The 20,603-nt window shown below is 43.2% G+C and overlaps 1 protein-coding gene across 14 annotated transcripts in view; it reads right to left on the bottom strand.

The window, feature by feature from the left end:
• Nucleotides 1–365: 365 nt before the first annotated feature.
• LOC129193597 (protocadherin-15-like) overlaps nucleotides 366–20,603 on the bottom strand; it is a 346,331-nt gene continuing 326,093 nt past the window's right edge. For 7 of the 14 annotated variants that reach the window (XM_054797865.1, XM_054797864.1, XM_054797866.1 and 4 more), the window contains 5 exons: nucleotides 18,747–18,768; nucleotides 14,468–14,506; nucleotides 14,264–14,337; nucleotides 9,195–9,309; nucleotides 2,752–8,344 (listed from right to left, as the gene is read on the bottom strand). In XM_054797865.1, coding sequence (XP_054653840.1) covers nucleotides 6,392–8,344; nucleotides 9,195–9,309; nucleotides 14,264–14,337; nucleotides 14,468–14,506; nucleotides 18,747–18,768 — 2,203 coding nt within the window. In that variant the 3' untranslated portion in view covers nucleotides 2,752–6,391. The other 7 variants (XM_054797869.1, XM_054797868.1, XM_054797855.1 and 4 more) reach the window with 6 other exon arrangements.

Genomic DNA, 20,603 nt, shown 5'->3' with positions numbered 1-20,603 from the left:
ACTAGGTTGCGTATAAAAGACGGAGCATTACAGCTCAATTCTGCAGGATCTCTGTGTGAAAAGGGCATCTCAAACTGTGCACACAATTTTCATTCCAATCCCACCAAGTTACAGCCATTCAATCCCTTTCACACAGAAACCTGGCTTTTTTAACCTTCTTTTTTTTCTCCGTCACTGTTCTGTCCAAATGGCACCGACTTGGCAGTACTCTAACTTCTAAGGTTGCATGTAAGCTGTAACAGACACAGGAAACATGGCAATCTGTGTGAAAGTATATTCTGCTGTGCTTTCCCAGGTTCTGTGTAAAAGGCACAGCCGGCTCTGTTAGAGCTCAGTTGTGGAGTTGTCATCACAATGCTGCCAAGTTAGGGTCGTGTGCAACTTTTTATTCCACTTTCACTCTGTTGTGCAATTTAAAAACATTCCACACGCACACACACGCGCTGTCTTACACAAACGTCCACACTGAGGGCTGGCTTCCATGAGGCGTTCATACTAACGGAGGACGTGAAAGACGTGGAAAAGTCACCACAAGGACGCCTGTCCTTCCCCACGTCACGTGAGGCGGGGCTTCCCAAACATCACGTGTCATCGTTACGTAAACATCATGAAAAACAACACAGAGATCAAATCACATTCAATGATTTCTCAGCAAACCAATAAAAACATTGTGGGACGTTTTTGGAAACCCTGACACATAAGGGGAGTTATGGAAACATGATGATGAACACATGAATGGATGGTAAAACAGCCTGCATTTTCAACACCGTCTTCATCGGGACAACAATCACGTTAAGGTAGAAAACAAACAAAAATAATGTCAGATATTTCAGTATATTTATATCCTTTTGGAAATCTCCATCAATGAAAAATAATGAAAGCAAAATAGGCGCTATTTTTATAATTTCATTCTCTGTTCATTCGTCTTAAACGTCTTTCTCAAGAAGGGAGTTTGGGTCTACGAGAACCGGACCAGATTTAAAGGAAAAGTGCACTTTTCCATCATCCACCATCCCTATGTGAGACATGAACACATGTCTTTCTCTTTTCTGTGCCTTCTAAAGATATAAAAACAGGTAAAAAGAGGCAGCTAAGAATGCATGTAATGGGACACACCTGAAAAACCCTCCAAAAAGCACCAACAAGGCTCCATTTCCATAATGTGATGCATATGAAGCACATTGTTATTATTATTGTTATTAACATTGTTACACCCAAGAACTACCTTACTGGCGTAGTGACACCTCACCACACCACAGCGGCTAGCTACTAGCCGGCTAGTGACTAGCTTCACCACACATTAGCCAAAGGTAATGCTACATATTGGAGCTGTGTTGGTGTTTTTGATGCTAGGTGTAGCGTTCCTTTCTATGTTGCTATGTGAAATCAATGCAGCCAGGAAGGAAGTTCCCAAAATACTACAAGTATGACATGTTATCATGAATGTAGCTGTTAGCATGGATAGAAAACCACTAAACCTTGTTGGAGCTTTTTGGAGGTGTTTTCATAGGTGCGTCCCATTACCTGCATTCATTAGCTGCCTCTTTTTACCTGTTTTTATATCTTTAGAAGGCACAGAAAAGAGAAAGACGTGTGTTCATGTCTCACATCAGGATTGTGGATGATGGGCAACATTCCAAAATAAGTGCACTTTTCCTTTAACTTTACTTTTTAGAAAAGTCCAATGAAACAAATCTAAACAAATCTATGACCACATATTCCAATCTACTCCAATAATTTCTACTACGTTACACTCTTTTGCACTCTGTGTGTATGCTAGCTGACCCGCCTCCACCCGCTGAGACAAAGACACTGTATGACTAACAAGATGGCTCACTCTGTTCATGCCATTGCTCTATGGAACAAACGCGCCAAGGTGCTGAACGCCATGCACAGAGTGAACCCTCTTCCTGCAGACACGCATGCACATGGCAACATATTGATGATCCACATTTCCATCTATTGTGTGATGAATGAATGAATGTATTGTCATCCCGGGCCTAATGATCAATCTTTTAATGTCGTGAGATCTTGTGACGCTCCTAAAAAAGCAGCATTAAAAAGGATGAATGAAAAGTCCAAATGTTGAACGTTGCTCCCGTGTGGCGCTGGTCGGTTTGCCATGAAATCGATGAAATCAATGAAAAAGAATGAAATTGAGGCACACTTTGATTGATGCAAAGATGAGTCAGAGTTTGGTCATTGGTATGTGCAGATTGTTCCAGGGTCCCATCCATAGCTCCTCCTCCTCCGACATGGCGGGACCGCTGCTGTCCTTGTGGTTGTCCACCGCAGTCTCTCGCTCCTCCCCGCCGCCGCTTCGTCCGACAGACGTGTTGCTGATACTGCTTTTGGACCCGGAACCTTTAAGGCCGTTCAGGCTGGAGCCCATGGAGCCGCTGGAGGAACGGGTGTTAAGGTTGATGTCCACATTAGGGGGAGCACAAGTACCCGTCCCGCTTTCTGTGTTGCTTTCGTTGCCATCGACGCTGGCGACGGGCGAGGGTTCTTCATGAGTCACTCCAAGCCTGTCCAGCTTTTTAAACTTCACGTTGTTCAGGTGGGGCGTCCGTCTGGTTCGAACGACGGTGCCGTTCTGGGCGAGGTAGACGTTCCCGTTGATGTTGCTGTGGGTGGCGGGGGGTCGGCCCCTCTGGGCGTCAGCCACACTTTCCTCTCCTGTGGAGGTGGTCTCATTTTCGCCATCGCCCCCCAGCTTCAGTCGCTTCTTTCTCACCAGCTAAGGAGAAGAACATGCATGAGTTTCATGTTTGTGCTGAAGACGTAAGAGAACATGTCAGGAGGACAAACCAAGCAGTGGAAAATAGAATACAGAAAGTGGGAAAGCAGGTCTGGATGCCGTAACTCAGCTAAAACGCCAGACTCGCATAAAACACCACCTCTGCTTTGGCAACACACTTTGGCCAAAAATAGTTTACCCAAAAAAAACAGATTTTTTCCCAAATCCTGCTTTCGTATCAGTGACATAAGTGGAAGATGGAAATCAATAAAGATATCGTATTTCTTACATCCAAACCTTTGCCAGCTTAGTGAAAAATGAAAGGATGCAGGACGCTTTGACGTTTTCTAAACCAACCCATCCATACGCACCCATTTTGGAAATATTTCAAGACAAAAGCAGCATGAGGTGGACAGGTGGATCGGTGCAGCGTCTGCAGTCATGCACCTCCCCAGGGAGGCGTCCTGACCACATGCCCGCATGGTGACAGTGCTTCTCACCTTATCTGGAAGGGAGAGCCCAGCCACCCTGTGGAGAAAACGCATTTCGGCCGCTTGTACCCGCCATCTTGTCCTGCCAGTCACTACCCACAGCTCATGACCACAGGTGAGGGGAGGAACGTGGATGGCCTGCAAGTTGAGAGCTTTGCCTTTGGGCTTCACCACAACAGGCCGACGCACCAACCCACCAACCCACCAACCCACCTGTCCATCCTTCCCTCACTCGTGAGCAAGACCTTGAGGTACTTCAACTCCTCCACTTGGGGCAGGATCTCATCCCCGACCCGGACATGGCACGCCACCCTTTTCCGGCCGAGAACCATGGACTCTTTTTCCCGATCCTTATTTTTTGTTTTGTTTATTTCTCATAGAATGACTTTTTTCCATGAATATTTCAGATGTATGCTATGTTCTTCTCCTCATATGAGGACTTTACTGTCTTAATAATTCATCTTTATTCTTGTAAAGTTACTGCTCTTTTTTTGTCATTTTTCCGTTGTGTTTTTTTTTTTCTTGTTTAATTCTATTTTTAGAATGTGCAGAGGGCCAATGAAAAAACAGCCGCTGGCTGTAAACGACTCCCGGCCCACACTTTGGGCACCCCTGTCTTAGATGCTGGACTGTTGCTTGATGATCACCATCATCTTCCAATGAGCATCGGGTCACTAGTGTGTGAGGGGCAGGAGGAAAAGCTGTGCTTTGGCGCCACCTGTTGGTTTGCTGGTATTCATTTCTTCACCACAAACGTGAGCCCATACGTCTTTTTCAGACAATAACGTCTCATAAAAGGGTCAACGTGGTCATCAGGTTAATGCTGGTGACCCCAGAGCAGCTGTTGCTCCAGATGTTACTTCCCACCACCAGTGTGTGTGTGTGTGTGTGTGCGTGCGTGTGTGTGTGTGTGCGCGTGTGTGACCACGGACTGAATGAAGAATGGGTTGAGGTTGAAAGCGCTTTGGGTGTCTACAAAGGCATGATATAAAGCCACTCTATTATTATTACTGTTATTATTATTTTCATAGCAATACTGAGTTACCCTGAGGGCAGGGGGTGTCCAAACGTTCTCCATCGAGGGCCACAAAGTGAAAAATGAAATCATGCAACTGTGCCACTCTGATATTTTTAGAGCAACACATGTAGATATGCTAACAGGTTATTGATATTTCAAGAAAAACTGCATGTCGGCTTTGTCATATCGGTGAAAAAACCTACTATTAATACCAACTTCACTCTTTTTCCCCCATTTTTGCGGTTGTTTTAAATGTACTAAATATTTCAACTTTCTTCTTAAATAAGCTGAGTAAAATTTCTTCCCATAATATTATAACTTTTCCCCCAACCTAATTTTCCAAAATGTACAACTTTGTTTTGTTTCTCATAATATTATGACTTGGAAAAAAAACATATTTTCTTCAATATTTCTAATTTTATGCTACAAAAACGACATTATTTTTCCTCATATTACGATGTTCATTCATGTAAAAATGCGCCTTTTTTCTTTTAATATTTCTTTACGTAAAATTACAGCTTCTGTTGCTGTTGCATTGTGTCCCAAAATAACTTACCTTATTCCCATTTAATTATAACTTTTTCCCCCCAAACTAATTTTCTAAAAATGAAAACTAGAATGTTTTTAAATACCGACTTCACTCTTTTTTTTTTTTTTTTTTTTTTTTAACATTTTTGCTGTTGTTTTACATTTTCCAAATATTTAAACTTTCTTCTTAAATAATCTTGGCAACATTTCTTCTTGAAATGTTATGACTTTATTCTCATAATATTACAACTTTTTCCCCAACCTAATTTTCCAAAATTGACAAATTTGTTTTGTTGTGTTTCTCATATTATGACTTAAAAAAAATACCCATTTAGTCTTCAATATTTCAATTTCACGCTACCAAACCAACATTGTTTTTCCTCATATATATAAGTTCATTCTTGTAAAATTGCACATTTTTTCCCTTGTTTTCTTTTTTCGTATTATTTTGATGTATTCTCATAAAATCAGAACTGTTATTTTTCATTTCTGCAGGTGTTTTTTTCCCAACTATTTCAACTTTCTTCTTGTAAATGTTCTTGTCAAAATGAGAACTTTATTCCCACACATTTAGTTAACACTTTTTACCTAAGCTAATTTTCCAAAAATTAAAACTTCATCATTTTTTAATATCAACTTCACTCTTTTTTTAAAATCAATTTTGTTGCTGTTTTAAAATTTTAAAACATTTGAACTTTCTTCTTAAATAATCTTGGTAAAAAAAAAGAATTCTGAATATTATGACTTTATTCCCGAAATGTGATCACCTTTTCTCCAACATAATTGTCCAAAATGTACAACTTTGTTTTGTTTTTCATAATATTGGGACTTAAAAAAATTATATTTTCTTCAGTATTTCAAATTTAGGCAACATTATTTTTCCTCATATTACGATGTTCATTCTTGTAAAATTGCAACTTTGCGTTCTTCTAAATGCTCTTCTTGAAATGATTTTATTCCCATAAATGTTCAACTTTTTCCCCAAGCTAATTTTCCAAAACCTTTATTTGGCTTTGTTTATTTGTCATAAGATTACAACTTCAAAAATGTCTTTTTTCTTTAATATTTCAACTTTATGCTACTAAAATATTACTTTTCCCTCATAATATGACAACGTTATCCTCGTAAAATTACAACTTTCTTGTTAGAACTTTTTTTCTTTATATTTTGACTTACCAAAAATACTGCAGATTTTTTTCATTTTTGCAGTTTTTTTTAGTTTCCCAGTTACATTATATTTTAAGAATGTAGCGCGGGCCACAAAACCCCCCCAAAAAACAGGTGTGGGCCGCACTTTGGACACCCCTGCCTTATGGGCTGTGATCTGATTGGACGCTCTCAGAAAGCGCTTGAAGTCTTGAAGGCCTCATTTGCACGGTGAATGTTTGGTAAGAACAGAATCAAGGCGTGACGGCTGGTGCCTCCTTCCGGAAAGACAGGTATTGTTCTTTGATTGCCAAGCAGACTGAGAGAAGAAAAGGAAAATGAGTGAGATCTGAGTTGTGGTTTGAGTTTTCAGGAGAAATGAGCTGCAGTGGACGTCAGAGACACTCAGGATGTTCACGCTCATGCAGAGTTCAGAGATTGTCTCTTACGTCACAGACACAAGGTTTCCTAGAAGGCTGTTAGGTTTCCCTCCGCCTCGGAATCTGATGTCGCCTCTGTTTCTCCCGTGTCTTTGGACTCCCCGCTGGCTTCCGAACCGGAGATGCTGGCTGAAGATTTCTCAGAAGAGATGGCATCTTCATCCACCTCGGTAATTGGGGACAGTCCGCCGTAAGTCTCCTCAGAGCTTGCAGTCATACTTCTGATCTCCGAGGGGTACGGGAGACCAACGTAAGGGGTGGATGGGCCCGGGCCTCCAGACGCCACACTGGACCTTCTGGATGCGGCATCATCGCTGATGTCACTGGCTGACTCTCTGCTTTCATCAGCAGTCTCTGATTCTTCTTCACTTTCCTCTGTTATCGTGTCCTCAGACCTATGAGTCAGGACGGACTTCCGGGAACGCAGGCTGCCGCTGGAGGAGACGGTGTTTGCAGATTTTCCCTTGCTGCTCAAGGAACTCTCTTCAGTCATCTGGCTACTCATGGATGACCTTCTGATGGAGTCTGAACCAAAAGACATTTTCCTGCGACTGGACCCTTGAGACCAAGAGCCGTCACTTCCTGACCCTGATTCAGCCTCGCTGACCATTCCTGACCCCGATTCTGCCTCACTGACCGTTCCTGTTCCTGATTCAGCCTCGCTGAGGTCCTCGCTGGACTTCTCGGATGTTAATGCACTTCTTGAACTTCTCGTTCTCTGCGAAGACCTCACACTTGAGCCAGATAAAGAGGCTGATCGTCCGGTGCTACCGCTCAGGCTTACGCTGGTGCTCTCACTCCTGCTGATGCTTCTGCTCCTGCCATCATGTCGACTGCCGTTGATGCTGCTGCTGCCACTCCCTCCGCTCGCCTTGCTAGCCTCAGTAGCTGATGATCGCATGGATGATCGGGCTGAAGAACCACTTTCTTTAGCACTTCCTGACGCCTCTTCTTCCTCAGACTCTTCATCCGATTCTGCCTCTGTTCCCGAAGCCTTTTCCGTGCTTGTGTCCTTCTCTGTTGCCTTGACTGTTCCTGATTCTGTATCAGACGTTTTGACAGATTCAGACTCCTTCTCGGACTCCGTGTCCGACCCTTGCTCGGATTCAGATTCTTTCTCCATTTCCGACTCTTTCTCTGTCCCCGATGGCTTTTCTGAATCAGATTCGTTTTCTGATTCTGATTCTTTTTCAGTCACAGATTCTTTCTCACTGACTGATCCCTTTTCACTTTCTTCCTCTTCAGATTTTGACTTGCTTTCCTCATCTGATTCCCCAGGGGATTCATCTGGCTCTTCTTCTGAGTCGACAGTGCTTTCGTTGGCATCATCCCGGTCTAAATCCACGATAAGATAGTCTCTATCCACACTGCTTTTCTCTGAGGACTCATCATCTGAGCCTTTCTCCTTACCGCTCCCACTTGCACCTGCTTCTGGCTCACTTTCCGTCACGCTAATGGACACTTTAGATTTCCTTTCATCCTCGCTGGTGACTTGCGAGGCCTCTTCATCCCTGTCGCTGCCCGTGGCACTCACGCTACTCTGCGACTTTCTCCGGGCTTGCAACTTCCGTCCGAGCTTGATTTTTTTCAAAACTTTGCCCAGCTGGCTCCGGGAGGCCGACTTGCTGTCGATGGGTCCCGCGGGTGACGGCCCATCAGTCAGACTCTCCTGGCTGTCGATACGGCGGGCAGACATCAGCTTGGCATAGTCCTTATCCTTTTTCCTGACACCGAACATCTTGAACATTTTGGCTTTCTTCCAGGGAGACGGGCCAGCGGCATCAGACGGCTGCTCTACTCTCTTGTTGGCCGCCAGGAGTTTGCTGAGTTTGATGACAGATTTCAGCTTCTTGGCAGCCTTGGAAGGCTCAGAGTCCCTTTCTGGTTCAGCTGGTTCCATTTCCTCTTGGTCCCTAAATGCAACCCTCTTTGGTGGACCCCGACTCCTCATGCCGCCACGGCCCCTGCCTCTGCCTCGCCCCTAAGACAGTTATATATTCAACATCCTTTTTGTGAGGATTACCATGAAGATTAGAATGCCACACAGCGTCGAATCTGCTCTCTCAATAATAAATTAGTCACACTGTATTAAGGCAATACGTGACATTTTCATTATCTTTCAAGGAATTCTTATTTTGGAATTGTGCGCAACATCCACAATCCTTGTGTGAGACCACACATCTTTCTCTTTTCTGTGCCTTCTAAAGATATAAAAACAGGTAAAAAGAGGCAGCTAATGAATGCAGGTAATGGGACGCGCCTATGAAAACACTTCCAAAAAGCTCCAACAAGGTTTAGTGGTTTTCTATGCATGCTAACAGCTACATTCATGATAACATGTCATATTTGTAGTATTCTGGGAACTTCCTTCCTGGATGCATTGATTTCACATAGCAACATAGAAAGGAACGCTACACCTAGCATCAAAAACACCAACACAGCTCCAATATGTAGCATTACCTTTGGCTAGTGTGTGGTGAAGCTAGTCGCTAGCCGGCTAGTAGCTAGCTGCTGTGGTGTGGTGAGGTGTCACTACACCAGTAAGGTAGTTCTTGGGTGTAACAATGTTAATAACAATAATAATAACAATGTGCTTCATATGCATCACATTATGGAAATGGAGCCTTGTTGGTGCTTTTTGGAGGTTTTTTTTTATAGGTGCGTCCCATTACGTGCATTCTCAGCTGTCTCTTTTTACCTTTTTTATATCTTTAGAAGGCACAGAAAAGACGCCTGCATGTCTCACATCAGGATTGTGGATGATGGGCTACATTCCAAAAAAGTGTAGTTTTGCTTTAAGAGTATGAAACACATTTAAAGAAAGGCAGTACCTCTGGGCCATGCGGACTGTAGTAATAACCGTCATCCTCCATGATCACCTCTCCATATTCGTCGTACATCGGAGCTATCAACCTACGGCGACTGCCGTACTGAGGGACGTCATACCTTCAAACACAAAATAGGACATATTGACTTACTTAGGACAATCTGTACAAGTAAATTGGCGCTAAGCAAAAACAACAAAGCCAAAAACGTACAAGAAATATAAAAGTGTATACAGACGTCCCTTGCTATATTATAAATGATGACTGTTTGGTGGTAGACTACGGTCTATTATTAGTCCAAACATATGGAAATACAAGTCATATGTAGGACTGTGGTCACTAGGTGGCAGTAATGACACAAAATGTTAGTTTACATGACATTACCTTAACACTGCATGAAGTCGTGAAATCAGCCATGGCAGTCTGACAGGATGGACTGAAAATAAGTTCTCCTCCCATTCCATGTGGAAGTGGTAAGTTTTTTTTTTTTTTTAAGTTTAGAAGAATTAAACTCAAGGCTAACTTGTTAGCTCACTAGCTTGTTAGCTTGTTAACTCCCCATAGGTAGCGGCCTGCGGCATCAGAGTTGCAATGTGGTGTAAACAAAAAATAATAGGAGTGTAAAGGTGACTATAGGGGTGTTATTTCATATCTACAGGGCTCTAATAATGTTAAAAACTGTGTTTAGGAAGTCAAACTAGTTTTCTAAGTTCTAACTGCAAAAATATTCAATTTATTAACAATGAATCCTATATCATGCAAATTCATTTATTGCAGTCAGGTCTGGAACCAGTTAACCGCTATAAACGAGGGGCGACTGTAATACTGTACATCCCCACTTTTCGCTGGGGTTTACCTTCCGGGACCACCACTAATAAATAGCGAAAACTGAGGAAGCTAGCCCCAACGTAGCGAAATAAACTGTTGCATCCCACAAGCACACAACGACGGTGTGTTCATGGACTGTCGAACAAAGCGCGAAACTTCAACGCTTGATGAAAAAACATGTGTTGGGACTGGACCTTTTATAGGGCGACTGTCCACCCCGATTCTTTCATTGGAGCAGCTGTGAAATGCGTTGAGGAGTCTCAAGGACAGTTTACAATTGAATTCAAACAGGAGCTTCTAACAATGATTTAGCAAAGTCCAGTTAGTCTGTGAAAAGGAACTGTGTTCCTTCATGACTTGGTGGTGCAATGGGTGTAAACTTCCTTTTAGGAGTTGTTGGACACGAGACTCCAGACAGTCTAGTTGTGGACAGCTAAACGATCGTCAGGCAGACTCACAAGGCGGCATATCTACAAACTATCTGTGTGTGTGCACAGATAAAAACAACAGGGTGCATTTTTCCAAGTGAAAGGTCTTCCGACTGCCTTGTGTCTCATCACATTCTGCCATACTTTGTAAAATATTCCATTCCTAACACACAGAACATGGTGGGCTTTCTGACAGAGGAGCATGTACGCTGCACATTTTAGCTGTATGACCACCCATGCACACACGAGTACAGACTGACGGTGAATGAGATGTGTTTTCTGCGGGGGAAAAAACTGCCTATTTTCAGAGATTTAAAAAATAATACATTTTTGGCAACAAATGTGCACATGAGCCGGGCCGTGACTGCTGAATTGCAAATGTGCGGGGATGCACTGCAGAATGAAAAGTATCATAAAAAACAAATGTCGTTCGCTTTTCATCTATTTGATGGCACCACCAGGCTTTGGAGTTGCTTGTTAAAAAAAGAGCTATTTCAGACAAAAACAGTTATTAATAGTGTTGTCTTTTTAAGCTAGGTACCAGTGCAGCTAGACCCCCCGGTCAAGACTGTACATTGGAGTACTTGCTGCTTTCTAAGGAGGCTAAATGAACATGCAACATCCCTCGGCTTGTATTTCCTCCACAGCGGACTGCACATTTGCTCAGCGTTGTAACAGAAATGGAATAAATGACATGCGGAAGTGTGCTTGCTTGACAAACAAACTTACAAAGCAACACCTAAGAGCCCATTAAACACTCCAAAGCCCCTGCAGCATCACCTTTTATCCCATCTGTGCTTTAGAAATGACATTCTATTAGGGCTACACAATAATTATAGGGTCTATATGAGGGAATTATGACTATCGTCAACCCCTCAATTAGGCGAGATTACCCGGACTGTGTGCGTGAGCAAATGAAGCGCTCCCTACTTCTCCTGCTTGTGACGTTAACGGCCTCTCGTAACTTCCCCTGAACTCAACTATAACGTTGTAGCAAATGGCCTGCTATGAGGGGGGAAAAACCCCATTGAGCACACAAAACAAAAACACTTATCAGCCACCTGAAACGCCAGCGCTGCGCCGTTTCAAAAGTGCAAAAGGTTTGCCAGAGACCTCCGTGGCCTCACACCGGCTGCTGGGAGCATGTGCCCGAATACAGTGCACCTTGCTGGGCCACAGCAGGTGGCTCCTCCCCCTCTATACTCTGGTTCTCCTGGTAGTGGTGACGTGGTAGTAGTCATGCCATCATATTTCATTAGGACAATCCGAATTTCTTCCGGTCCGTCTTACCTCCAGGTGTGCACAAACTACACTTACATGTACATTTGTAAAAAGTAGATAAAAAGTTACCTGTATTATATTGACCTTTGACCTTTGATATTGACCAAACATTATCGGTATCGGTCTGGACAAAAAGACATTGTGCATCTGTAATTTAAATCTACTTTTTGGGAATACTTTGTGGTATTTTTGCATCTTAATGAAGGCAGGAGATGTCTTCTGCTGCTTTTAATGATGACATGGAAACTGCATGAACAAAAAAATAAATCCTGAATCCTTCTATGGCCTCAATTAGCTGAAATGAAATTGATCACTGGCTTCAAACTGCGGGAAGGAACAAAAGAGATGACAATTAGTGTCACTGTCACCTTCCCAACATGCGGCAGTGACTCAGAGGACCCGGCAGAAAAAGCTTTAAGCGGTTATAAGTGCGCCCCGCTGTGTAAATAAATACTAATGAAAACGCAATCTCGTCACAGCGACGCGACACTCATTAACCAGCGCAAATTGGCCACGTGAACGCCTTCATAACTTGTCAGATTTTCTTTCAGTGATTTTAAAGCCGGTAAAATGCAAAAGCTGCAGCTTGTAAAAAAAAGACCCTGGAGATTTCAGCGTCACCTGCTGCCGTCATTGGGGGGTTTCATGAACAAGGTTTTGGCAGCAGCTCTTACACCTGTTGGGTGCGTGTTCGTCCATTTTTTATGCCATATGGGAGGTGGAATTAGCTCGCTAATCAGAAAGGCCTCCAATAACATGTTCATACTCACAGCCACGCAGGCAAGGAAGCGGAACTCATCTGATTTGAAGCGCATGCTGACGTCTCCTGAATAGCCAGCAGGGATGCGTGTCCAAGCTCAGGATCATAGGGTGCACGGGTGCTAACCTAAACGCTACTAACTGCACCAGAAAAATAAGTAGCTATCGCTGCCTCACTGGGGTGCTAAATGAATGCAGACTCAGCTTCAGCAACAAGCGCTTGAAGGTGATGTTGTACCAGCAACTTCTTGTAAGTCATGGAGCATCCCGACAGATGATCTTCTTCAACCTTAACACCCAAACAGCAGTGCTCAGTTCCAATGCTGCACACACTTTTCTTGAAGAAAAAAACAACAGCCTGCATGACAGTTACATCTTATATGTGACAAAGCAAATCATTCTTAGTGTCATTAGTATTAACATTTCAACTTGTTCTTCTTCTACAGTATATGATGTCTTTTTGCTGTTAAAATGCTGTTTAAAATGTCCCTGTTTAATTGTCCATCCATTTTCATCTGCTTATCCGGGTCCGGGTCGCGGGGGCAGCAATCTCAGGAGGGAAGCCAGACTTTCCAGTCCCCAAGCACCTCCTCCAGCTCCACCGGGAGGACACCAAGGCGTTCCCAGTCCAGCTGTGAGACATAATCCCGCCAGCGTGTCCTAGGTCTTCCCCGGAGCCTTCTCCCGGCTGGGCATGCCCGAAACACCTCACCAGGGAGGCATCTGGGAGGCATCTGGACTAGATGCCCGAGTCACCTCAACTGGCTCCTCTCAATGTGAAGGAGCAGCGGCTCTACTCTGAGCTCCTGCCCCTCTCTCTTACGGTGACTCCAGCCACCCTACAGAGGAAACTCATTTCAGTCGCTTGTATCCACCATCTCCTTCTTTTGGTCACGACCCAAAGCTCATGACCAGAGGTGAGGGTAGGAACGTAGATCCACTGGCTCAGCTCCCTCTACACCACAACGGGCCGATGCAGAGTCCGCATCGCTGCAGACGTCGCACCAATCCGCCCGTCTATCTTGCCTTCCATCCTTCCCTCACTCGTGAGCAAGACCCCAAGGTACTTAAACTCCTCCACTTGGGGCAGGATCTCATCCTTGACCCGGAGATGCCACTCCACCCTTTTCTGGGCGAGAACCATGGACTCGGACTTGGAGGTACCGATTCTCATCCCGGCTGCTTCACACTCGGCTGCAAACAGATTCAGTGAGAGTTGAAGGTCACAGCTCGATGAAGCCACCAGGACCACATCATCTGCAAAAAGCAGAGACCCGATCCCTCAGCCACCAAACTGGATCACCTCAATGCCCTGGCTGTGCCTAGAAATTCTGTCCATAAAAGTAATGAACAGAATCAGTGACAAAGGGCAGCCCTGGCGGAGTCCAACCCTCACTGGAAACCAGTCCGACTTATTGCCAGCAATGCCAACCAAACTCTGACACCTGTCATCCAGGGAGCCAACAGTCTGAATTAGGTGGTCTGTTCAAATCTGATCTTTTATGTGGTTGTTCACATTACCAAAAAAATGCAAAAATGCAAAATGTGAACGTAAAGCATCCGGAAAGTGACGTGCACGTGCAACGGCACGCATTTCTGTGTGTTTACGTAAGTAAAGACTGCTGCCAGTGTGTGTTCGCATTAATGGAAAGAGGTTTGTGGAAGACAACACCTGTTCCGAGGAGCGTGTGGGTGATATCTTGGTGGAGGTTGTACAACGTTACGGTAAAACAAATAACAGGGTGACATTTCAGGTGAAAGTCAGGTTTGCAAGCTCACCCCTGGTCATAGCTGTAATAGTCCTGCGTGTAGTAGTCTTGTCCGGGGTCGATGCCGGACTCCATGGAGAGTTCCTGCAATGATAGAGACACAAATAAATCCCTGAGCTCTGCTCCTCAGCGGCCCAGTAAGGGGAGCCACAATTAAGATGCTGACTAAGCAAGAATCCATGCACGTTAAGGGGGTGGGGGGCAGCACTTCTACCTCAGGTCTCAGTAGAGATGGTCTCAGCAGTTGCTGATGCTGCCGGTGATTTGGGAAAGGATATGATGATGGGAGGAAGGAAGGAGAAGATCGCCAGGAGATAGGACACAAACAGGAGTTAACGCGTGAGAAAGGGAGTCTTTGTTATAAAGCACACATGAGAGACAACAACACGGGGAAAAGTTCATCCACTCATGGTGAAAATAAGGCACCAGCTCCACCAGGCAAGGAACCACATTTGGTTACCTAAGTGGAGCTTTCAAGCGTCACCGTGAGACCAAAGTCAGAAAAGTAATGACTCAGTGAACTTGACAAGAATACGACAGCTTGATGTCATCATGAAAAGTAATGAGAAAGGTAAAATGTTGAAAAAGCCACAAAAGCGAGTAAAACGAGTACTTGGAAAGCACAGAATCATCTTCACAAACACGGGAAAGCCGTATCTTTACACGTGTGTGTCGTTGCTGTTCCGTCAAAAGCAACCCTGTCAGATTTAATGAGAAACAATGGAGTCACTAAGAGTGTAGTTGTACACGTGACTGACGTATGTGCACAGTGAATGGATGGTGTCCAACTTCTTTTTAAACTGGTACGTGTGGTAAACATGAGGTCATTGAAGGAAAAGTGCACTTTTGTTGGAATGTTGCCCATCATCCACAACCCTTATGTGAAACATGAACACACGTCTTTCTCTCGTGTGTTCTAAAGATATAAACCCACATCAAAAGAGGCAGCTAATTCATGCACGTAATAGAACACGCCTCCAAAACTCTCCAACAAAGTTTTATAAGTTTAGGTTTTATATCGAGGAAAAGGCTTCTTGAGACGTCATCTGTACTTCTGTGAAGAAGGTGTCGGACGTTTCGCTCCTCATCCGAAGAGCTTCATCAGCGAACTAATAAGTGCTGGTAGCTTAGGCCTTAAATACAGTAAGAGTGGGCGGAATTGGTGTGCCAACACCCTCCTCCTATTGGTTCCTTACACTAAGCCTGGGCGGAGTAGTGGTATAATCCTATCCTGTTATTAACACCTCCGATAAAAGGGAAGTGTCGCTCCCTGAATTGGGTATGAACGACTCTGATACTGGCTTGTTAGCATCTATTGTTCTGGCTCGGCCCTGGCTTCACCTCATTTGCAAGACTAAGAGCTGTGGGTTTTGGTCTCAGTAACCTGCTGAACACAGGGTCCAAATTGAACCTCAAACCACCATTCCGATTCAATGATGGGTTCTGTTGTTTGACAAAAATAGCTTCCTTTACTCCTCTTTCAAACCATCTGTTTTCTTTGGCCAAAATCTTTACCTCGCTGTCCTCAAAAGAGTGATTGGTAGCTTTAAGGTGTAGATGTACTGCTGATTGAGGACCACTAGAATTGTCCCTGCGATGTTGATAAAGCCTTTTTTGGAGCATTTGCTTAGTTTCCCCAATGTAGTGCTCTTTGCATTCCTCATCTTTACAGTGGATGGAATAGACCACATTGCTCTGTTTTTGGTTTGGAGCCTTGTCTTTAGAATGCACTAGTTTTTGTCTCAGGGTATTTACTGGTTTGAAATAGGTTGGAATTTTGTGTTGCCATAAGAAGGTTTTATATTAAAGATGCACGTTATCTTTTTGTCCAAACCAATACTGTTACAGATAACTTTGCTTTTTAGGATCGATTATCGATAACTTTTTAACATTTATATGTAAGTGTAGTTTGTGCACACCTGGAACAAATCAGGATTGTTGATTAGTCCTAATGAAATATGATGACATCATTACTACCAGGAGAACCAGAGTATAGAGGGGGAGGAGCCACCTGCTGTGGCCCAGCAAGGTGCACTGTATTCGGGCACACGCTCCCAGCAGCCGGTGTGATGCCACGGAGGTCTCTGACAAACCTTTTGCACTTTCCAAAGGTCACAGCACTGGCGTTTGAGGTGGCTGATAAGGTTTTTCTTAAGGTTTTTTGCAAGTGAGCTCAGGGGAAGTTAGGACAGGCTTTTAATGTCACAAGCAGGAGAAAAAAGGAGCACTCGTTTTGCTCACGCGCACAGTACGGGTAATCTCGCCTCATTGGAGCATAATTTTAAAATTCAGTAGTGGTGGAATAGGTGTGTCCCATACGTGCAGTAATTAGCTACCTCTTTTTAATCTGTTTTTATATCTTTAGAAGCCACAGTAAAGAGAAAGACGTGTGTTCACGTCTCACATAAGGATTGTGGATGATGAGCAACATTCCAAAAAAGTGCACTTTTCCTTAAAAGTGAAGTCTTGTCAGCAGGCTTTATCAGTTCATGCTTAATGACAAGATAGGACAGCTCTAGTCTGAGGGGATGGTGCAGCATCCAAATATCTATTCTCGAAGGTAGATGCACCCCCCAACCAAGAATGATTTCACTCTCTTGTGGCGCAAAACGACAGTTTCACATCCCATCCTGTCCTATCTAGTCTTCTAAATGTCCTAACATCTTCCAAGACAACCTGAGAATACAATGACCTGGATGAATGAGAATATTTACAGACATAAAGTTACTGTTTCATTGCTTGCTATTACTATTATTAGGAGTGCTTGACTTATTTTATGTTTAAAAGGGACACAATTGTTTATCTTCAAGGTTGTTTTCAAGTTTGATGCAATATGTGTGCAGTATGAATGGCTGTCTCCATTTGTGCTCTGCTCATACTGTGGGGTGAAAAAGTGTTTGAACCCTTCCTGATTTCTTTTTGGGGTTTTTTTGCATGTTTGTCACACTTTGTCACAATGTTTCAGATCATCAAACAAATGTAAATATTAGTCAATGACAACACAACTCAACACTTTATGAGGTCTTGAAATAAAAGGTTTTATTAAGGGAGACAAACATCCAAAGCTACATGGGCCTGTGTGATAAAGTGATTGCCCCTCCTGTTGCCGCCCTCGAAAGTAATAGAGATATTGAGATCTATCAGTGTGGAAAAGGTTATAAAGCCATTTCGAAAGCTTTGGGACTCCAGCCAACCACAGTGAGAGCCATTATCCACAAATGGCCAAAACATGGAACCGTGGTGAACCTTCCCAGGAGTGGCCGGCCATCCAAAATGACTCATCCAAGAGGTCACAAAAGACCCCACAACAACATCCAAAGACGTGCAGGCCTCACTTGCCTCAGTTAAGGTCAGTGTTCATGACTCCACCATAAGAAAGATGCTGGGCAAAAACGGCCTGCATGGCAGAGTTCCAAGACCAAAACCACTGCTGAACAAAAACAACATTAAGGCTCGTCTCCATTTTGCCACAAAACATCTTGATGATCCCCAAGACCTTTGGGAAAATACTTTGTGGTCTGATGAGACAAAAGTCAAACTTTTTGGAAGGTGTGTGTCCCATCACATCTGGCCGCAGTTCATCATCGCAACAGTAAAATGTGGTGGTGGTAGTGTGATGGTCTGGGGCTGTTTTGCTGTGATAAATGGAAGCATGAATTGTGCTGAAGGAGAATGTTGGTGACCTCAAGCTGAAAGCAACTTGGGTTCTGCAGCAGGACAATGATCCAAAACACACCAGCAAGTCCACCTCTGAATGGATGAAGACTTTGGAGTGGTCTAGTCCAAGTCCTGACCTGAATCCTATTGAGATGCTGTGGCATGACCTTAACAAGGAAAAGCCCCCAGCGCTGGAAGAGACTCATTGCAAGTTATCACAAACGCTTGATTGCAGTTGTTGCTGCTAAGGGGGGCCAACCACTTATTAGCTTTAGGGGCCATCACTTTTTCACACAGGGACATGTAGCTTTGGATTTTTTTTCTCCCTTCATAATAAAAAGTTTCATTTAAAAAGTGCATAACGTGTTGAGTTGTGTTGTCATTGACTAATATTTACATTTGTTTGATGATCTGAAGCATTTAAGTGGGACAAATGTGCAAAGAAATAAGAAATCAGGAAGGGGGGAAACACTTTGTCACACCACTGTATGCTTATGTTCAGTGCTATTTTTTCCATTTTATAGGGTTTAACTTCTTTTTACACTTGCATGATGATTATGATATTACCTCTTGATATTAGCATTTATTTTTACACTTGAATAGCAAAAAAAGTGTGTATTCAAGCTTGCCACAATACTTAATGTGTAATTGTGTTGAAAGGGAGGGATGAAGACGGTCTAGCGTGAATATCGACAGCATTGTTGTCTAACAGCAACAGTCACTGTTCACAAATTCCATCTCAAAGATTGTGTGCTTGTTCAACATTTGCCATCAAAGGTGCAGATAAGAATAAGATAAAAGTGGCCTTGAGAGCGGAGTGATCAAATCATACTTACCGGCCTGCCGTAGCCTCGCCTGCTGTGTGCCGCAGAAAGTAGAAAAAAGAACATAATGAATACAAAGCGACATCCACATTTCCCATAAATGAGATGTTTGCTCGCCACCAGCGGCATATCTCTGTTCTGCTGACCGTTGAGGAATTTGCAGCTTTACTTATGATGCATTTTCTGTATGTATTATTACGACGTTGCGATATTTGAGAAAAGGACGCCCCGCGGCTGCTGTGCTGTCGCATTTGGTGTGGACTCCTTTATCTCGTCCAAATGGGAGCTTAAAAATGCAACAATACATGCATGTATCAAAGCGTCTGCATGAGATTGGAATTTTGAAGAAAAAAAAAGATCTCCAAGCAGATATTAAAAGAGTGCTGCGATGCAGGGATGAATTATTTGTCCAAGTTAATAAAAGTGTCCTTGGTTATCACGCTGTACATACAGTACTGTGCTGCATCCTCTCCACAGACAGCGACGCACTGACCAAAATGAAGCCTGTAAATCTTCAACCTCATCAAAAGACTTCTGCCAGCGACAATGCGTCTGCATTGCAGTGCTTTCGTTACAAGTCAATAAGACAGGAGCCAGGATCAGAGCTGCCGGGCCTGAGGGGCTGCCAGGGTACTTTAACTCGTCAGTAAATAACGGTGACTTTTGATATATGACCACGCAATGTGTGAGCGTCGTCTGGACTGCTGTATTCTGCTGTTAGCGACCGGGGAACGTACGGACACACCTCCCAGGCAGAGATGAAGATGGAAGTGGGCTCTGATGGATGACCTGTTGGCTTTGCTGTAGAGTTCTGCTGTACTTGAATAACAAACATGGAAGCCAACAGGATGGAAATAGTGACTAGAACCAGCAAATACAGCATATTAGTGCAGTACGCAGGTCTCTGTCGCTCAGTGAATAGACGTTAAAACTGCTCTGCCTTTTCATGGTCTGGCGCCAAAGTACATGTGACATGTTAGAGCCACATAAACCGTCTCCAGCTCTGAGAAGCTCTGGGAGGGGTGGCCTGCGGGTGCCCAGAGTCAGGGCTAAACACGGTTTGGTTTGGTTTGGTTTGGTTTAGTTTAGTTTACTTGAACATGAAGGTTACAATGGAATACATCTCATGAGTCATTTTTTTTCACACTTCCACATGTCCAAAAGGAGTAGGAAGAAACAAAGCTTATTTAATCCTACCCCCCATCTATTCTACATCTAGTACAGTACATGTTGTTCACTTCCTGCATTCCATGTCATGTTTTCTGTGATAGTCAGGATAACACATAATAGATAACGGTGAGATAGCCCTCCCCCCAATAAAAAGAAAAAGAAAAAAAAAATGTATATATATATATACATATACATTAATAATAATAATAATGATGACAATACTAAATAAATAAATAAAAAAGAACAAAGCTTTTTTCTTTTTTTTTTTTAACAAAAATAATAAAAATAAAAACAAAATAAAATAACAAACCTGACAGAACAATCAAGACTCTTCTGCTTGTATTTAGCAAACATCAACTGCTTGTATTGTTTTTTGAATTTGCTCATCTCTGTACTTTGTTTTAGTTCCTTACTCAATCCGTTCCATCATTTCATTCCACACACGGAAATGCTGTGGCTTTTCAGCGTATTCTGGCATATCAATGTTTTAAGTTTAACTTTCCTCTAAGATCATATTTCTCCTCTCTGATTGAGAAATACTTTATTAGGTTTTTGGGTAACGAGTTGTTATTAACTTTATACATTATTCCAGCGATTTGAAAGTTTACTAAATCTGCGAATTTTAATATCTGTGATATTAAAAATAAAGGGTTTGTATGTTGTCTATACTTGGTATTATGAATGATACTAATATGAGAT

This window comes from Dunckerocampus dactyliophorus, chromosome 14, assembly GCF_027744805.1.
Source record: "Dunckerocampus dactyliophorus isolate RoL2022-P2 chromosome 14, RoL_Ddac_1.1, whole genome shotgun sequence".
NCBI classification, from domain to species: Eukaryota; Metazoa; Chordata; class Actinopteri; order Syngnathiformes; family Syngnathidae; genus Dunckerocampus; species Dunckerocampus dactyliophorus.
Note: the sequence above shows the minus strand (reverse complement) of the source record. Positions and strands in the feature narration are given on the sequence as shown.